The sequence below is a fragment of the Ovis aries genome, chromosome 1 (assembly GCF_016772045.2).
Source record: "Ovis aries strain OAR_USU_Benz2616 breed Rambouillet chromosome 1, ARS-UI_Ramb_v3.0, whole genome shotgun sequence".
Lineage (NCBI taxonomy): Eukaryota > Metazoa > Chordata > Mammalia > Artiodactyla > Bovidae > Ovis > Ovis aries.
In genome coordinates this window covers 84,777,669-84,797,233 of record NC_056054.1, presented here as the reverse complement: position 1 = coordinate 84,797,233, position 19,565 = coordinate 84,777,669, and the positions used below count along the sequence as shown (strand labels likewise).

Genomic DNA, 19,565 nt, shown 5'->3' with positions numbered 1-19,565 from the left:
TCTCTCAGCTGATCACAGGTTAGCAGAGTAGTAGGCAAACCTCAGAATGTCAGGAGGGAGCCTGGAATTGCTTTTAGTATGTCTACTATTTGTTTTTGTCCTATGCCAAGCTTCAGCAATTCAAGAGCATTGGGATTTGAATGTATTAGGATATGATCCTACTGTGAAGGGCATTCTGAACAACTCACTTCTTTCAGCCTGCCTCATCAGCCATTGCTTCTGTGGTTGTTCCAAATGAGCCATTAGTGGTGTGAAGCGTTAAAGCACTTTCCATACCACGGGTGTAAACCCTGATTCCTCTGCTCACGGTGGCATTGAGTCCCTGATGTATTAGAGGTCGGTGGGCTTTTCCTACCAATCCCAAATTACAGTTATATTAGGAATGAATGGAAAACAGAATTGTCGCTGGAAAGTGATGGGCATTAGCATGACTGAGTGGTGTGGTGCCATTCTGCTGAGTCAGGAGAAGTTTCACAACTGGAAGCAACCCTGGGTTTACTCTTCTAGTTAACAAAATGAACCATATCCCCCCAGGAGGACAACCCAGCATATCTGTAATGCTTACAAATTGCCACCTTCTATCTTCTTTCTTTCTAATATTTTCCTTTTTAAATTACCTCCGGGAGGCTCCTACTGGTTCTATTTAACAAGCACTTCCTTCCCACCCTTAGGAGTTGAAAACAGTAACATCAAGTGCCCTTCCAAGTGTTTATTTTTTATCACTGTTAATGTATGTGGTACTCAGCAAGGGAAATGAGACTAGTGTTCAAATTGATAGCAAGGAAATTAAAAACTTGGATTCAGCAATGCCATTCATTTTTAGCAATAGAGATATAAGAGCCCAATGAGTGAAGTCATGTGTCTAGGACTGAAAATACTCTGAAGCCTCACAGACATTCCTCTTTAAGTGATATGCCACCTGTCAATGGATTCAACATGTGAGGTCAGCTGGTGAAATGTGAACTGGGCGTTTCAATGTAACACAGCAAATAGCAGGAGACTGCAACCACAGCAACTGAAAAATTACAAGTTAGGTTCAAGGCATTTGACCAAGAAGTAAAATCTTCATATCAGAGAAGCAACTGGAAGCATCATTTTAATGATCACAAGTTGTCAGGATTGCAGAAATTAATCTCATAGAAAAAAAAATAAGAAAGAAAAATAAATCCCCTTGAACAATGGTAGCAGAGAAGCTATGATGGGAACCTATTAATCTCCAGGAACAGAAGATATGTAAGCCTTAAATCTGATTCTTAGAAACCAGAACTGAGGACTGAGAACATGGCTAGTGAGAGTATAGAGTCTGTCTTTTGGTAGAGAGATTATAGAAGAAAGCTGAGAGGCCAAACTGTGGTTCTTAATACAAATTGAACTGTGTCTCTCATTATACTTCCTTTCTGCCCCCACAGACTTGGTCTGAAAGTCAGAGCTGGAAGCTTGGAGAGGCCCTAGAGGTCTTTTCACTTGAATTCTCTTTTAAGCAGAAACTCTCCAACAAGCATCACTCACAGGAGCTCATTCAGCTTCTGTGCGAGCTTTTCCAGAGTCTGGGGATTTACCATAACCCAAGGCATCATACTGCATATTCTCAGACAGCTGGAGAGAATAATTTTTGGAAAATGCTAAGCTGAAACATCCCTCTCTACCCACTGGTCCCTATTCTATCTTCCTGAACCAACAAGTCTACCTGTTACATAATAGCCCTCCAAACACTGCTTGACATCTGTAAGATGTTAAACCACACGCTTACCAAACTGTTTAAACTCTTTCAAATGAAGAAATCCTTCATCAAAGACAAAATTCGCCTATATCATTGCTTTGTTCACATGTTTGTCTGTTTGTTTGTTTGTTTCAGAGACTGAACTCTTGTGATGGGATGTCCAGTGAATGTTTCAGGGGAACTATAACCATTTTGGTCCTTGTGCAGTCTAAAATTGTGTCTTTGCCACTCAGGACAAAATGTTATCTGGAATTGAGTATCTCTGCCACTTGAACAACTTGTTAACACAGTTCTATACCATTCTACATTTTTGCAGTATGTTTTTATAGCCTTAACTTGCAGCACAGCGTATCTAGCATATAGTAGGGACTTAATAAATGTTCACCAAAACTTCATAAGAAATCCTTATATAGTCAAGTTGGTTAGTACAGAAGTCTCCCATTTTCTATTGGAAATAACGCATGATTTTATTTAAAAAATTAACGTGTGTTTGTGTTTTAAAGAGCGTCTAAGATCTTATCTTTTCCCCCAATATTTTGTATTTTTCTTAAGATTCAGGACAATACCTCTCAAAGGCCTTTACTAGCATTGCTCTCTTATGCGACATTGTCATCTCCCTACTATCAGTAAGTGGTATAAATAGTTTCCTGACTGCTTTTTCCACTGTTTTGGGTAAAGAAATTCTCATCAATGTAGTCAACAATTAGCAGGACACATCTTTTAGCAGATATCTGGATATGTGAGCGCTTCCCTGGTGGCTCAGATGGTAAAAAATCTGCCTGTGAAATGTAGGAGACCTGGGTTTGATCCCTGGGTCAGGAAGATCCCCTGGAGGAGGGAACAGCTATCTACTCCAGTATTCTTGCCTGGAGAATTCCATAGACAAAGGAGCCTGACAGGTTACAGTCCATGGGGTCGCAAAGACTCGGACACAACTGAATGGCTAGTGCACACATTTTTGATATGTGAATTCCCCCATTTGGAAGATTACAAAGCATTTAGATTTCCTAATTTGGCTTTGGACTATATCTATATCCTCTAAATGGTTGTACAGTCTATGAAACACACTCACAATACTTTTTCTATAAGATCTTTGATCTTCACTGAAAAATATTTCAATCTCTAATTCACAGTGCAAGACTGTATCTTCTTGACATAGATCATATTATGTATTTCTTTCAAAGTTTTACCTTTGAATATCTTTATTCCAAATAGGAATTAAATTCCGTCTCCATGATACCTGCATATTCATTGCTGTCATTAAAAGCTGGCATTCTTGATGATTATTGTGGTAGGCAGAGAAAAATATCTCCCCAAAGATGTCTATATCCAAATTCCTGGAACCTGTTCCCTTACATGACAAAAAGGATGCGATTAAATTAAGGGATTTCAGATGGGAAGATTATCCTAGATTATCTGTGTGTTCCCATTCTAATCACATGAGTCCTTAAAAGTAGAGACTGTGTCCAGGCTGTGGTTAGAGAAAGATATAATGGCAGAAGAAAAGGCACAGAGAAATGGGAAGTGTATGGCTTTGAAGGCTGAAGAACAGGGCCATGAGGAAAAGAGTGCAGGTGGCATCCAGAAGACAGACAAGGCAAGGAAACAGACTTTTCCCTTACAGCCTGACCGGAATACAGCCCTGTCAACACCTTGATCTTAGCCCAGGGAGACCGTTGTTTGGCTTCTAAATACAGACCTGTAAGATGATAAATTTGTGTTGTTCTGAGCTACTAAATTTGTGGTAATTGGTGATAATATTCTAAGCAGCAGTAAAAACAAACAGACATCATGCATTCTCTGGAAGGCATACACCTAAGCAATGGAATTCTGTTCCCCAAACTTTCTCTCATTTTTCTCCTAAGAATAACTGTTGCCTTTTTAAAAAATTTTGTTGTTTGCCACAATTTCTGGCTTTACAGTTTTACAAGAGCATTTTTACTCTCATATTCAGATCAAATTTAATTAGAAACTCTTCTTGATCAGACCATTGAGCTTCCTACTAAACATGAAACTAGATCACTTTCTAACACCGCACACAAAATAAACTCAAAATGGATTAAAGATCTAAATGTAAGATCAGAAACTATAAAACTCCTAGAGGAGAACATAGGCAAAACACTCTCAGACATAAATCACAGCAGGATCCTCTATGATCCACCTCCCAGAATTCTGGAAATAAAAGCAAAAATAAACAAATGGGATCTAATTAAAATTAAAAGCTTCTGCACAACAAAGGAAAATATAAGCAAGGTGAAAAGACAGCCTTCTGAATGGGAGAAAATAATAGCAAATGAAGCAACTGACAAACAACTAATCTCAAAAATATACAAGCAACTTATGCAGCTCAATTCCAGAAAAATAAACGACCCAATCAAAAAATGGGCCAAAGAACTAAATAGACATTTCTCCAAAGAAGACATACGGATGGCTAACAAACACATGAAAAGATGCTCAACATCACTCATTATTAGAGAAATGCAAATCAAAACCACAATGAGGTACCACTTCACACCAGTCAGAATGGCTGCGATCCAAAAATCTGCAAGCAATAAATGCTGGAGAGGGTGTGGAGAAAAGGGAACCCTCCTACACTGCTGGTGGGAATGCAAACTAGTACAGCCACTATGGAGAACAGTATGGAGATTCCTTAAAAAATTGCAAATGGAACTACCTTATGACCCAGCAATCCCACTGCTGGGCATACACACCGAGGAAACCAGAATTGAAAGAGACACATGTACCCCAATGTTCATCGCAGCACTGTTTATAATAGCCAGGACATGGAAACAACCTAGATGTCCATCAGCAGATGAATGGATAAGCAAGCTGTGGTACATATACACAATGGAGTATTACTCAGCCGTTAAAAAGAATTCATTTGAATCAGTTCTGATGAGATGGATGAAACTGGAGCCGATTATACAGAGTGAAGTCAGCCAGAAAGAAAAACACCAATACAGTATACTAACACATATATATGGAATTTAGGAAGATGGCAATGACGACCCTGTATGCAAGACAGGGAAAGAGACACAGATGTGTATAACGGACTTTTGGACTCAGAGGGAGAGGGAGAGGTGGGATGATTTGGGAGAATGACATTCTAACATGCATACTATCATGTGAATTGAATCGCCAGTCTATGTCTGACGCAGGATGCAGCATGCTTGGGGCTGGTGCATGGGGATGACCCAGAAAGATGTTATGGGGAGGGAGGTGGGAGGGGGTTCATGTTTGGAAATGCATGTAAGAATTAAAGATTTTAAAATTTAAAAAAAAAAATAAATAAAATAAAATAGTGAAAAAGAAAAAAAAAAAATAAATAAACACATGTTTTCTTGTTCTTGGTAATATATGTTGTGATCCTTCTAAGAACAAATATTTTTATATTCTAGGCCATGACCCAGCAACTGACTCTCAGCTTTCCCCTTGCTATGTATGTTCAGTTCTTGATTTCCTATATCTTCCAAAATCTTAACATTTAGCTATGTCACAAAATATTTTAACTCTAATCCAGATATTCACACTGTAAGTTTTTCTGAAAGCACCATTAGTATCCATATAAATTAGGTAACAATGTGGAGAAATTGGTGGCTTTAATATTGTCTGATATTCCAATGTAGCTTATACATTCTTCAGGAAGACAACACATCTCTTCATCAGCCCCACTGGTTCTATGTGTAGGTATTTCCATTTCATCTTCCAAACCAAAAAAACAAACAAACAAACAAAAACACCTCCCTTATGTCTAGTCTTCTTGGCACCCTTAACAAGTGTTTTGTTATTTTCTAACACATGTTAACCAACCACATTTTATGTGAAACATGAAATGTTACTTTTTCTTTAGAAGGTTCATCTTTATTCTCTGGGATGTGGCTCATACTTCTTCTTGGATTTCAAAGGGGTGCATAAAAAAAGGTCTCTCCTCAATCTTATTTTTCTGTGGAGCAACCTTAACACTAATTTTGATTCTGCCCGTCCTCCTTGAAATCTTTTTACTTCTGCACTCTTTCCTGAACCATGTGTTCTATGCTGCCTGACATCCATTCATTCTGGAGGTTTTCAAGTGCTTCCCCTTTTGTCAGAGAGACTAGTTTACATTTATGGTGCATACAACCAGTGGCCACCTCAGGCAGAAAGTTCACTAATGAGCCTAGACCTCTTAATTTCCCCAGTTGAAGACACACAATTACTTTAGGGGTCACCTTTGTTTCAGTCACTTGAATTAGTCTTGTGTCTGAGCAAGGGATTTTTAGAATCCCCTAGGTCAACAGTTTGATACTCAATAATGGCCATTCTTATTACACTTTCTGCACCATCACTCTACAATTAGCGTTAAACATGGATTCTTAAAACAAACAAACAAACAAACATGGATTCTTACCTACTTCTTTGACACATCAACTTGTACCTGGAAACTAATAATAACTGAGGTCTTACTCTGTACCCTGAGCTCCACATTCATTATTTTCCATATGTGTTAGGTTCTAGTTTTATCACAATTTTTAGATAAAAAATTAAGTTTAGGGAGTCCAAGTACTTTCTGCTAAGTCCTGTGGGTAGTAAGGCATGGAGATGGACTTCAGACCTGGGTCTGTATGACTCCAGAGCTGAAGTGTGTACTCATCTGGTTCTATTCATAGGATGTAAGCAACGGTGTCAGGAACTGAATCTCTTCCTTTTCGATTCCCAAGTACAAGTCCTGTGGGACTGCAGTTCCACACTGCTCCTCTTGTCAGTCCTCTGGGAGACTGGACCCCTGTGTCTGGAGGCCCTGGACTCTGTCCTGATACTTACGACAGCTCCTCCCTGGTCCCGACTCCCTAAATGTGCAGCTCATCCCTGCTCACTGCTGCCAAGGCCACTATCAGCCCTACTTGAACACTATGTTTTTCTTTCCTTGGCTTCTCATTGCCAGGTCACTAGCACCGCCACTAATAATGTGGCCAACCCAAGGGTGGGTCCAGCTTAGGGCAAACAGAAGCAGCTGTGTGTGCACATGTGATGTGAGAGGTGGCTGGGAAGGGAAGAGAGCAAAACAGATTGACGTGAGGGGCATTTCTGAATGCATTCATGTATATGCAGGCATAGGAGTGATGTGAAAAATACTCGACCTACAAGCACTAACTGATTAGTATGGATACCTGCTCTAGTATTGGAGCAGGTGCTGAAGGCACACCACTTTGACAAGCATTATCCTGTTAGATTTTGAGGATATCTAAGAGATTCCAGGGAACCACTTAGGGGTCTCAATGCAATAGCCATTTACCAACTGGCAAAAGGATTTCTATATTTCAACACAGAATATCAGCCCTGTGTAGCTGGGTTGAGGGAAGAAAAGATTTCAGACTGAGATAAAATTATTGTGTGCTCAAAGGGGTATCTGAAGTCTGTAAATTTATATAGTAAATCCTGTCTCACCCTGTTCCAGTCCTTCCTTTACAGAGCAGTCAAAATAATCTTTCTAAAGCAGAATCGTATCCTCTCCTCTGCTTGAAACTGTATGGTGGATCCCATATCATCCCTGTAGGAACGTCCTCACTTCTCTTCCCTGATGAGATAAAACTTCTTAGCTTGGCGTTCAAGACACTACATGATCTGGTCTATGGTTGCTTTTTCAACATTTTACCCCCATCCCAATACAAACAACACACACACAACATGCATACTCCTTACCCTCTAATCATATCAAAATATCTTTTGATATTTCTGAAGCAGAGCATGTTAGCTCATCTACTTTTTTTGCCCAAGAAGTTCCATCCAGGAAAGCTTTTACTAATACTAATACTAAAGACTCAAAATGTCTTCCTCTCTAGGATGCCTTACACCCCACCTGGGCTTCCCTAAAGGCACGTTCAGAGCACTTGGTCTGATTACCTTCTAACTGTTGGGTGCGTGTCAGCTTCTCACTCCAGATTGTGAACTTCACATCCACATGCCCAAAGCAGCTCTCTCTCTTGATCCTTTAGCCTCTACTGCTAGTTCAATACCAAATTTATAGTAGGTATTCAAGAAATACTCATGAAGGTAAAATATTTACTCCTGTAATCTCACTGATCTACTTAACTAGGATGTAATAAGGTGCTGGAGTTGAGGCACAGAGCATTTTGTACATTAGATAGCACTTATGTGGTATATCTATGCCTAAATCCAGTCTTCTAATTCCAGAAGAAAAAACCTGATGACATTATATCTTTTTATAAAACTCCAGAAATTAACACAGAAAAATTAAGTTCGGCCTTTTTGGGGCACACATTTCTTCTAAGGCTGGATTCATTTCCTTTCTTCTCCAGTGTCTTTCCTTGATTACATTTCAGGAGCTCGTTCATTAGGTCCTGCTGCCCCAGGTAGCTAACATGAGACTTTCCCTTTGGAAAGGTGTGTCTTCATTATAAAGTCTCCTCATTCCCTATGCTTTGAGTCTTGATGCTGGTCCCTCCTCTGTCTCTCTTTCTCTCCTCCTGACTGCTGGCCTTCTGTGGGCCTCTATATCTAGATGACAACCATCTCCTCAGTCCTGGATTCTCACATTGCTTTGGGGATCCTAAACTCATTCAGATCCTTAAAATGCTTCCTGGGAACCTACAGTGTGTATAACTTTCAAATGATGACCGTATCCAGAGCTTATGTACAGAAGTGCTGCCTGACTTCTGACACTATTTGACTCGTTTAATGACTTTCCAGCATGGTGAGAGATGCTCACTCTCCAGCATCTAGACCCCATCCTAACCTTGACCTGCCCAAAGCCCAATTTCTCGGTTATCACCACAGTTCACTGATGCCCATGGCATTAGTATGGCAACAAATTTCACTTTGGCTTTATAATATGCAGAAGTGTAGCCTCCAGATAACTATACATTTCATAAGTAGCAGGTAAAATATTCTGTTCACCTCTGGTAGAAACTGGCTTTAGATAGTTCCTGCATGCTGACACTTTTTTTTTTTTCTCAAGTGAAAACTAAGCAAAAACCCTCTAGAGCTATGCTGTCCAATATGGTAGACATATGTGTCTATTAAGCCTTGCAATATGGCTAGTTCTAACTGAGATGTTCTGTAAGCAGTAAACATCTGATTTCAAAGGCTCTGAAAAAAGTGAAATATATTGTTAATAACATAACATTAATTCTATGTTGAAATGATAATATTTCAGTTTTTTTGGATAAAATAATTTGTTAAAATCCACCTCTATTTATTTTTACTTTTAAATATGGATAACAAAATATTTCAAGTTACATGCATGGCTTGCATGATTTTCTATCAGGCTGCACTCTCCAGAGGCTCTGCCTGGTGGCTCTTTAATATTAGTAAGCTGACTGTGTACAGATAGAATGGAAAGCTAGTGCAGAATTAAAAAGCAGAAAAGGTTGTGAATGACAGAAGGAAGCTTCTGCTCAGATTTTTAAATTTCTGTTCCCAGAATACACCGACATGCCACCTGCCTTGACAAGCTTTTAAGAAGGTCTGATAATCCTCAGAGAAATGAGGTTGAACCAAATGGCATCTGTGTAAAGCTCATTGCATGGTGCCTAACCTCAGAGGCTTAAAATCAACATTGATTTTCATCATTTATTTTATCCTGGCATTTAAATATCCCTTAGATTTATTACCTTTAGGTTTTTGGTTCAGAGGCAGTGATGGGTATGATACAAGGGTGATAATACGTTATGTAGATACCATTTAATTTATGAACTCTGGAGCTCCAGGGTAGTTCAAGAAATATATTAACCACATACCCATCACCCTTCATTCCGTGGTAAGGATTTCTAAGCTGGGTCCCTGTTGTGCCACTTAATTTATGGTCTGGCCAGGTACACGGATCTGCATACAATATTTCAATGTAAGTTGCTCCAACCATCAGAAGAAACGAAGATGGGCTTCAAAGGAACCGGCTGGACAGCTGATGGATTGCTCTCTCTCCTATATGTAGGCTGGGGCATGAAGTAGTTTTTAAAGCTTGTCAGCGGTTTGGGTCTTTTTCTGCTCTGAGAAGCTGCACGCACCAGCCTCGACAAGCAGAATCAGCCATGCTGCAGCAGGCAGAGGGCAGCTCCCAGAGTTACTTACGTTGACAGCCGTAGTGCCAGGAATTTCCCGGCAGGCACTCATCACACTTAGGCCCTGTCGTTCCAGTCTTACACTCACAAAATCCTGAGCCATTACAACGATCATGGACTGAGCCCAAAGGGTTACAATAACACTCTGTAGAAACAAGACAACACACAGGCTGGAGACAAGTCCACATGGCTTATAAGGTATCAATACAGGAGCATCACTTACTTAAATGGATCACTTACAGAAAGATGTCCACTAATGAAATGCTTTGGCAAATATGGCTATTTCAGATCCATTTATTTATTTGCTCAACCTTCCATGATAGCATTTTTATGTTATGGGTGGAAGTCAGTTGAAAACTTCTAAGGAAATAAGACATCATGCTTTTCACTGCTAACAGATTATAATGGAGGTTCCGTTCGTTAGGGCATTTTTAGATGGTTTAATGAATGCCATGAGAAGTTTGTATATCAAGGATAAATCAATATGCCATCAGTGTAAAATCTGTTTTAAATTATTCAAACGAGCCTATCTGTTACACTCAATATTTGAGAACTGCTGAACATTGTTAAAGTGCAATATGAATGCACTTTGTTCATTCAAAGGCAGTTTCACTTTATGATTTGGGATGGTGCATTATACATATATTCATACTGTGTTGCAATCAGCCTTTAGATATTGTATCTGCTAGGCATGTTAGTATAGTTTTATGTAACTTAGATTAACAATCATGGAAGAAAAATGAATTTTGTAATCCTAAATAAATTTCAACATATGCACAGTTTGAGACTCATATCATTATAATGTCTGTGGACAGAAAAATATAACTTTGTGTAATAAAAAGTAAATAGAATAATTTCTGGATTTCTCACATAGTATTATGCAGGATATTTTTACTTCTGAAGCTCTGCTTTGCTTAAAGGATGAATTAAAAATGAGAATTCCTTAGGCTTCCATTAGCTAAGAAAGTTAACAGCAGTTAGTTTGCAGCTTTTGGAATTTGTAAGCTGAAGTTTCTTTCTTTGTAATCCCACTGTATAATACTGTGCAAGTTATTATGCCCGTCTGTGTCTTGATTTCCCTTATTTTAATATGGTATCATTAAAAGATTTTCATGTTAAAAATCAAATAAAATCACACGAAGCAGCCAACTATAAGAAACCCTGAGAATTTTAGTTTAGTATCTTTAAGTTTAGTGTCTTAAATTGGCAATGGAGATTAAGGGTTTACTGTTATATAGATAGGTCTAGAGGTGTGGTTCTGTCATAGGAACTAACCAAATAAGTTCTTCAAAGACTGTGGAGTACCTTGGAATCCTTATTTATTTCATGTTAAGGGAATTTTGAAGTTCAGCACTCTTAAGATATAAACATTTGTGAGGCTGACAGTGACATACATAGGTAAAACTAAAACTAAATAAAGTCTAAATTGCTCTCTTCTTGTCTGGCTTGATTTAATAATTGGAGTTTTATTTTAAATTGGTGTTTTCTATTTTAATGTGTGTCTGTATGGTGGTGGTGGTGGTTTAGTTGCTAAGTCGTGTCTGATTCTTGCAACCCCATGGACGGTAGGCTGCCAGGCTCCTCTGTCCATGAGATTCTCCAGGATTAAAATGTTTATATATATATATATAGAGAGAGAGAGAGAGAGAGAGTCTATATATAAAACATATATATATATATACACATAGCTATAGCAAAACTACCGTAATATGTTTCTTACTATTTAAAGTATGTAAGTTGACAATGACTCACCAGCATTTTGTAAGACAGGGAGTAGAGTCACATCTGGTCAGTATGAACCCACAAACTATGCCAGTCAATTAGCCTGTAACAACTGATTAATATAAGGTTTGTGATGTAAAAAATGTTAACAAAATTTTAAAAAATGTGGAACATCTAAACCACAGCACATCTCAGTGGTTGCCATATGAAAGGTGGTAAGTATAATAATGTACTCGGTCATGAAAATTAGTGACAAAGAGAGGTGCGGTCTACCTTCCACATTACATACAAAGTAATTTAGTTTAAAAATACCATTTCTGGAACTCAAGTCAATGGTAAGTGTTGGGGTGATGAGGATAGCCTTGGGGAATTATATTTTATTCCTTGAAACTAGGAAGAATAGGTAGGACTACAAAAGTAAAAAACATGAAATACTTTTGGAAGTCTGATTAAAAAGTTATACTACAATTGATTTATAGGTATTAGAAGTGTCTTGGGTTTGTTTTGTTTTATAGAATGTGCCTCTGATTACCTGATCTTGGGTTTCCAGGGGAATGAAAACAATAATACATCATAACTGAAGATGTGTTTAGTAGCAAATGCTGAGCCCCGCATTTCATTCTGATGTCAAGCTTGTTATCAGGGATTATTAGCAGTGATTACCCAAGGTCAGAGCTGCCTATCCAGCTTCCTGTTTAAATGCTCCAGCTTATATGAAACAGAAGCATGCAAGGATGCCATTCTCATGGAACTGCTGCTTCACACATGCATCTTTGGAAACACGGCTGGCATGGAATTTGTATGAAAATGGGTAAATCTGCCAAGAATCACAAAGCAGTGATTACTGTGACAACATGGAATAGCCTGCACTTTATATTTACCATAATATAAAATGATGAGAATAGTTTAAGACACCTATTTCAACACAGTCGTTATTTTGTCAAAGATAGGTGCTGTTCTCTCAAAACCAGGGTGGTGGATTTCATTGCCAATTGTCAAAGAAATGGCAAATGCCTTTTCCCCCACTTAACTATTAAGGTGGCTTAGATGAAGTTCAAATTTGCAGAGATTAGTGCCTAATTCTGCGAAAGTGAATTCGGTAAACATCCATTCATTTTCATTAGTGCTTTCTATACAAAGTGGTATTAAAATTAACTCTCAATTACTTGTGGTGTATCTTCTCAAATTTAATTCTTAGTCCTACTGCAAGCCCTTTAGGGAACTTAAATGTAGAAAATAGCAACTAGATTCCTGCTGCCCTATGGGGCAAATCTTGGTAATAGAGCCACAGGCCTCCAATGGCCTTCAGAGGGGAAACCCAAGCCTCAGCCTCGTGCCCCGGCAGCCTGATGGCCCTACACTTGGCCCCTCAAGTGGGAAAAGTGGAATCTATAGGTCTTTAAGGAAGGTGTTGAATGTTTACTGCGACTAAAGACAAAAGAGACTGTAGAACATACAAGCTAGTCAAATTTTTCAGTTCGGTCTTTAAAAACAGTTTTGCTTCTTAAGAAAAGGGCAACAATTTAAAGAATTTGGGTATGTGAAGGGGATATTGTAGCTAATTTTAATGGTATATAAAAATACTCATCTTTGTATTTACTAATGACTTTACTTGGTTTGAAGAGTATAAAATACTACATAGGGATATATTTACCTCTGTAAAATAAAATCTTTCCAAGGTTTATAATTTTAATTAACAAACTTTCTAGAAAGGGAGAAAACAAGTGTGCTCTTCATTTTTTTTAAAAAGTAGAAATAAACAGAATAATGTATATTAAGCTTTCCATTCATCTCTATTTTACATGATTTAAAACACACAAACTGAGTGGTTAGCTTCTTGTCTGTGTATAATCAAATATGGATGTATAACAGAACTATGCCTCTTAGAACTTGATAGGAGTGCTGATTTTGTAGTTCACAGATTACTTTAGAATAGGAAAAGGGGAAGACATCATTAGAATAGAGTACTCTGAGTAAAAATACTGGGATATTGTTAATTACCTGCTATGAGAAATTTTATGAAATAAAATATTTTCTTTTAAGGTCTTTTTATTTGATTTATTTAAAATAATATGAAATTGCTATTGTAAAACATTTACTCCTTATTGCAATGTTTTGTGTCTTGAAAAAACTTATTAGGTTTTATTCCCTTGTTCCCAGTGTTCCTATTTATTTTACCTTTTCACTTGTTTCCACATTTATAGTATGACATTTATATATTTTTACAAATGACATTCAGCAAAATGTAACTGCATCTGAAATTCAGACAGCTATGTACCTTTTGGTTTTTACTAATATTCTCAAATCTTTGTAACCCAAATGTTATAAAGGCAATTGAACTTCTGTTCACAAGCTTATAGTAGAATTGCTGCTTTCGTTCTAAAAGCATACCATAAGTAAAAGTCTGACAAGTTTAGCTTTGCTAATTGTGTCCCGGTAGTTGGGAGAGAGTTCAATTTTGAAGTCAGGAAACTAACTCTTTACTAAGCTGTATGATTTGGGTCAATCTGTCTTACTTTTCTCAACTAGAAAATAGGGGAAATTATCAGTGGAATACTTACCACCACAATTTTGTTAAGGAGGATTAAGTTAAAAAAAAATTGCAAGTCAGTTCACAGTTTACCAAGTATTTCCTGTGCATCCCATATGATACCAATTTGACCAGGAGTTCTCCATGACTTACCTAAGGCACACAGCTATTAAATAGCAAACTGGGACTTGAACCCAGCTCTCCAGCCTCTAAGTCCAGGGATTTCTCCACTAATTCACAAATAATAAGGAAGCACTTTGAAAAACAGAACATACTATAGACATGAACAGTATTATAAAACTTGACCCATTTTAACTGAAAAAAACTTGTCCAGCTATTTTAAGTGACACTTGGCAAATACCTATACAACCTTGACAATCAGATTAGAAAACAATGATCTTAGAATTGCAGATCTTAGTTTGCTGCCTTTTTTTTGATGAAAGGACCACCTTTCATTTTTCAGTTTGTGTATTCTATCTACTCTCTATGTGAAAAAAATCTACTTTTAACATTGGTTGCCTATATATTACCTATTGTTTGGTAATAGATACATATCTACCCTTCACCATTTTGAATATATGCATTTCTCCAAAGTACATTATGAACTGAAATTCCATTTCTTATTTATTTTTGCATCACCACCCTTTCTTAAAGATAGGTTCCTCATTGTAAAATGTCGGAGAAGCTTTTTTGGATGGGAAGGGCACCTGATTCTCCAGCGTTGACATGATCAGTAGTCATACAGGGTGGAAGGAATGCTCAAGGGAACCCTGTGGCCCTGTTTTTCCAGGGCTCCTGTACTTTGGAAACTAAAAGAATTAATTGCCTTGAGCAGTTTTGAAAAATTGCTTCTCCTTTTGGGCTATAGGAAAATTCAATAAATGGAATTTCATTACTGTGGATGGAAAAGTCAAGTAAACTTCTACATTACCAGTTCCTAGTGGCCTTCAATTCCAAATGGCAGTATTTAAAATCAATATTTGTTGATTACCAATTATTTACAAAAGCTTGTGTCTTAGTTTCCCATATCTATAATTAAAATTCTTAAAATGAGTTTACATTTTGAAAGCAGAATGTACAACTTCAAGACTTTAAGATCAGGTTGAAATGACCAGGTTTTAAGATTTCATGCAAAAACAAAGAAGAAGAAAAACAAAAAGAAGATTTTCTACCTCTTAAACATGATTTTTCAGCTCATCATCTTTAAAGCAACAATAAAGAAAGGATTCAAAATACATCCCCCAACTATGATTTCAACCAGCACAAGTGAATTTCAAGTCCACCACAAGGAGGTTTTCTCCATTAAGAAAGTTCATTCTGGCTCAGTTGTGGTGCAAACCACCAGCCTCTCCACCTTAAATAGCTCCCCATCGCTTGAAAGGCACAGAACAATAGCTGAAATTATAATGGAACTGACCTATGCACACATTCTCATCGTCCAGCTGTGCAGAAGCATTTCTGAAGTAGCCCAGCCTGCATAACTCACAGTGCTGCCCTCTAGTGTTGTGTTTACAGCTCACGCAAATGACTGTATTTAGCAGATCGATATAACTGCATCGATTGGAGTGGCCGAAGCATTCACAATCTTGCAAGGAAGAACAGAAATGTATACAGAGTGTATACAGTTGCAGAGTCTCAGCACACTACATGCTCAGATAAAATGAGAAGTGGAGAAAAGATGGCGGAATGGCATTACATGTATGTGATTCCACATGACACATGGTGACCACAGGTGGTTGTGACTGGCATGAAGTAGCATCTGTTTCAAGCAGGAGAGAAAGGTTGGACATTCAGAACATGATCAGAGGGTGTTAATTCTTGGCAGACAATATGAACAGAAGCATTTGCAGGTGTACACCTTTTAAAATTTGGGAAAGCTTGTTTCCAATGATGCAAAAGTCTAATTTTTGCACATTAAAAACTTCACTGTCTTTGCATCACTTCCTTCATTTCCTCTTCATATTTGCAGTCTTAAAAGAGAAGGAGGAAAGACTGTCAGCGTCTAAGGCCTGATTCTGCCATCACTCACGACTCCTTTGTTTAGAGCCGTATTATCATTTATGTCAAGATAGTAACTCAGTCAGAGTTTCATAGAAGAAATCATGACAAATTTAATACGAGTCTAGACAATTAAACAATTGTTTATTTTTGTTCCTTCCAATCGGTAAGAAGAGAATATGGCTTTTTGTAATCCTTTCATCAGGCCAAATCTGCATGTTTGCTTATGTGTGAGAGAGAATATAAAAAACAGGGAGATTATTGGTATGAAAAGAGTGTGATTAAGATTTCCTTTTCTTGCAAGTTTTAAGCTAAGTCTACTCCAAAATAAGAGTCAGGCAGCTGCTGTACCCTTAGATTTCTCTTTGTCTTCTCAAAGTGTTGGAGGTTCCTCTGAGGGTTAAGGGTGATGGTGATACTTAGACCAAGGAGTTGTGGAAGGGTGGAGAGTGACTCAATTGTCTCTCTCTTGTATCTCAACCAAACTAATTCAACTTTTTAAAGAGAAAAAAAGAAAAAAGCCTCTACTGGTGCAGTAGTTATTAAATCAGATAGAAAGAAAGTGTGACAAGTAACTTGGTGGGGAATCTGTGTTGTTTTCTCAAAATATGGGGGTAGGCCTAGGTCACAATTATAAGGAAGTAAACTATGAAACTGCAAACCTTGTTTGTCTAAAAATACCCCTCTCAATAATGTCTGGCTTTTATTTTATCCCACCAGGAAGCCAAACAGTCACTATTTGAGCCCATTCATTCATGCAATAAGTAATTTATTCAGTTGGTTTATGTGTTAGGTACAATGGAAAGTGCTGAATTACTCTTTTGCCCTAGAATAAAATTTTGGAAGCACTGCATTTGATGACCAGAGTAAAAATGAGTGTCATCAAAATGAATAAGGAAGAAGGGTGATTAGATTTTTATTTTAAATTAACATCTGCCACTCATCAGAATGGTATAGATTCATTTATATGACAGCCAGTTATTACAGCAGAGAGTTGAGGGCAAGGTCCCAACAGAATGAAATCAAATTTGGATAAAAGCAGAGGAGGACACTGGAAACAGTGAAGACTGGGAGATACTCAGGAATAAGGTTAGCATCTTAGAGACCCCAGGTGCTTAAGAGAAAGGCAAGAAGAATGGGAGGTTCCTGAAGGCAAGGCCCTTTGTTTACTGCAGGCCAGCTTTGTCACTGTGTGCTGGTGTACTGGGGATGCAGAGTGGGAGAGGGGATTCGGAGGAACCAGAGAGAGGAGAGTTCTGGAAGGAGGCCATATGGGAGGTGGGGTAAGATAATCCTGCAAATAGTCTAAGTCATGCCAAATTAGTAATAATAACAGCAACAAGAAAAATAATAAAATTATGTATCACCAAATTAAATTCTCTTAGAAGACAAACATTTCACCCCCATACATTATATCTCCCTGAGTTCAACCTAGTTTAGGCTGGCATTTCTGACTCCCTCAGAAACCCAAAGGGCTTCTCCAACTTTCCTTAGTTGAGGGTTTGGAACAGGGAGAATCTTTCTGGCCTGGAGCCACCCCAGAGCAGTAGTTTCAGGGAGGAGACCCACATCTCAGATCTAATTGCTTCCCAAGGACTTCTTCAGAGCGGCCTGGATTTCCCGAGGAGTGGGTACTCAGGGCCTCAGGCTCTCCCTCTCTAGAAGATGCCCCTAAGTGGTTTTTGCTCTTCACTCAACCCTGCCCTAGGTTAGCACTCTGTGCACCTAATGCGATTAATACACAGTTTTTTTTAAGAGAATCTTTTTTGTACATAAATTCATCCTAGGAACTTTTCAGAACCACACAGAAGTAAGTTATTGTTGTCAAGATGCTTGTTCAAGGTAAGACAAATGCGCTCAGATAACTAGAAAAAAAATAAGAGGATGTGCTAAAACACACACACACACACACACACACACACACACACACTCAGCAACACACACACAGATATGCAAAGTGATATAAGGAGAAATTCATTTAACTTGAGGAAAATTAGGAAAAACTAACTTAAAATTGAATATTCTATGAGGGCAGGGAAGGTTTATTTTTTTAAAAAAAAAGGAGGAAATGAGCATTTCCGGTGAGAAGAATAGACTGTGCGCAGACATAACATGGGGGAATAGGTGAGAACAGGGCTGGAGAAGTTTCATAACACGGCTCCTTTCTGGGTAAGATCTGCCCAGCAGCCAGCACTACATGCTGGACTTCACCTAACAAAGCTTTATCCACCAAAAAAAAAACCACATGTCTGTAGACATTCAAGTTGAATAAAGACCCAATCCATGTTAGAAACTCACTGTTACCTACTATTCTTTGAATGCAATAAACAATATGCATTTATATGACATTAACTATTTGTTTCTGGGTCTCATTTGAAAACTAATTTATCAATTTTGATGGGAGATTTAAATAATATAAATTATAGAAATAATTTATATACAAAACTGCACACAGCTAAACACTCAATATTATAAGCTTGTTTCAGAAGATATGTGGATATTCTAAATATCTTTAGAATCTAAGAAACAAGCTAATAGTAACTTTATTCCTTTAAAACTTCTAAGTTTCTTCTGAGACTTTGATAAATCTGTCTTCTCTGGCCATGGTATATTTGAGAATGCAAAATGAGAAGAAGATATTTGAAAGGGATTTCAAAAACACCAGAGCACTATATAAATTCAAGACATTTCAAATGTAATGATTAAACTTCTATATTACTTTTCAGTTTTCTGTTAATTTTTCTGTTAATTTCCCATTCTTTAGGAACTAGTCTTTTCACACAGGCGCAGAATCCATGAATGATCATTAATGATACAGTTAGAGCTGCACAATCTTATTAAGATCCAGAAGGGATGATATTAATAGTCCATAATTCACTGGTCCTCTAATTCACTTACCCACCATTTCATCCTTTCTCTTTTTTACAAAGTATAGAGTACGTGGCCAATCCTTTTAATCACTTCCTTTTATGTAGTCTTATCTTCCTCATCCCCAAATTCCCACCCTCAATTACAGACTCCTGGGAAAATCTGATCCTGGTTAAATCCAACCCTCTACTTCTCAATGTCTATACCCCAGCAGCTAAGTGTGGCTGGGCCTCTTTCCAACTGTTTCGAAACAAGTCTCACTTTAACTTCATGACCATAGGGCTTTCTGGCAACCCTTTCCGAATCAGGGGGCTTCTGGGACACCACTCTCTCTTGGTTCACTTCCTTCCCCACCTATCACTGCTTTCCCCCCTCTTCTGCATTTTCTTGTATCCTCTCAGATGTCTGAGGGCTCAAACCTTGCGCCTATTTGCTCTTTAGGCTAACCCAGAGCTAGGGTTTGTTACCCAGCCTCATAACTTTATAAGCAGCAGTATACTTTGTGTGTGTGTGCATGCTTAGTTGCTCAGTCCTGTCTGACTCTTTGTGACCCCATGGACTGTAGCTCTCCAGGCTCCTCTGTTCATGGTATTTTCCTGGCAAGAACACTGGAGCAGGTTGTCATTTCCTACTCCAGGGGATCTTTCCGACCCCAGGATCAAACTGGCTT

The 19,565-nt window shown here is 38.1% G+C and overlaps 1 protein-coding gene across 6 annotated transcripts in view; it reads right to left on the bottom strand.

Annotated features, from left to right (window-relative positions):
* NTNG1 (netrin G1) overlaps nucleotides 1-19,565 on the bottom strand; it is a 377,746-nt gene that overhangs the window by 50,149 nt on the left and 308,032 nt on the right. For 3 of the 6 annotated variants that reach the window (XM_004002252.6, XM_042251638.2, XM_042251642.2), the window contains exons 6-7: nucleotides 15,447-15,614; nucleotides 9,788-9,922 (exon numbers count right to left, since the gene is read on the bottom strand). The exons of 2 other annotated variants lie outside the window; for them this stretch is intronic. In XM_004002252.6, coding sequence (XP_004002301.1) covers nucleotides 9,788-9,922; nucleotides 15,447-15,614 — 303 coding nt within the window. The remainder of the gene's footprint in view (nucleotides 1-9,787; nucleotides 9,923-15,446; nucleotides 15,615-19,565) is intronic. One more of the 6 variants, XM_012177447.5, reaches the window with a different exon arrangement.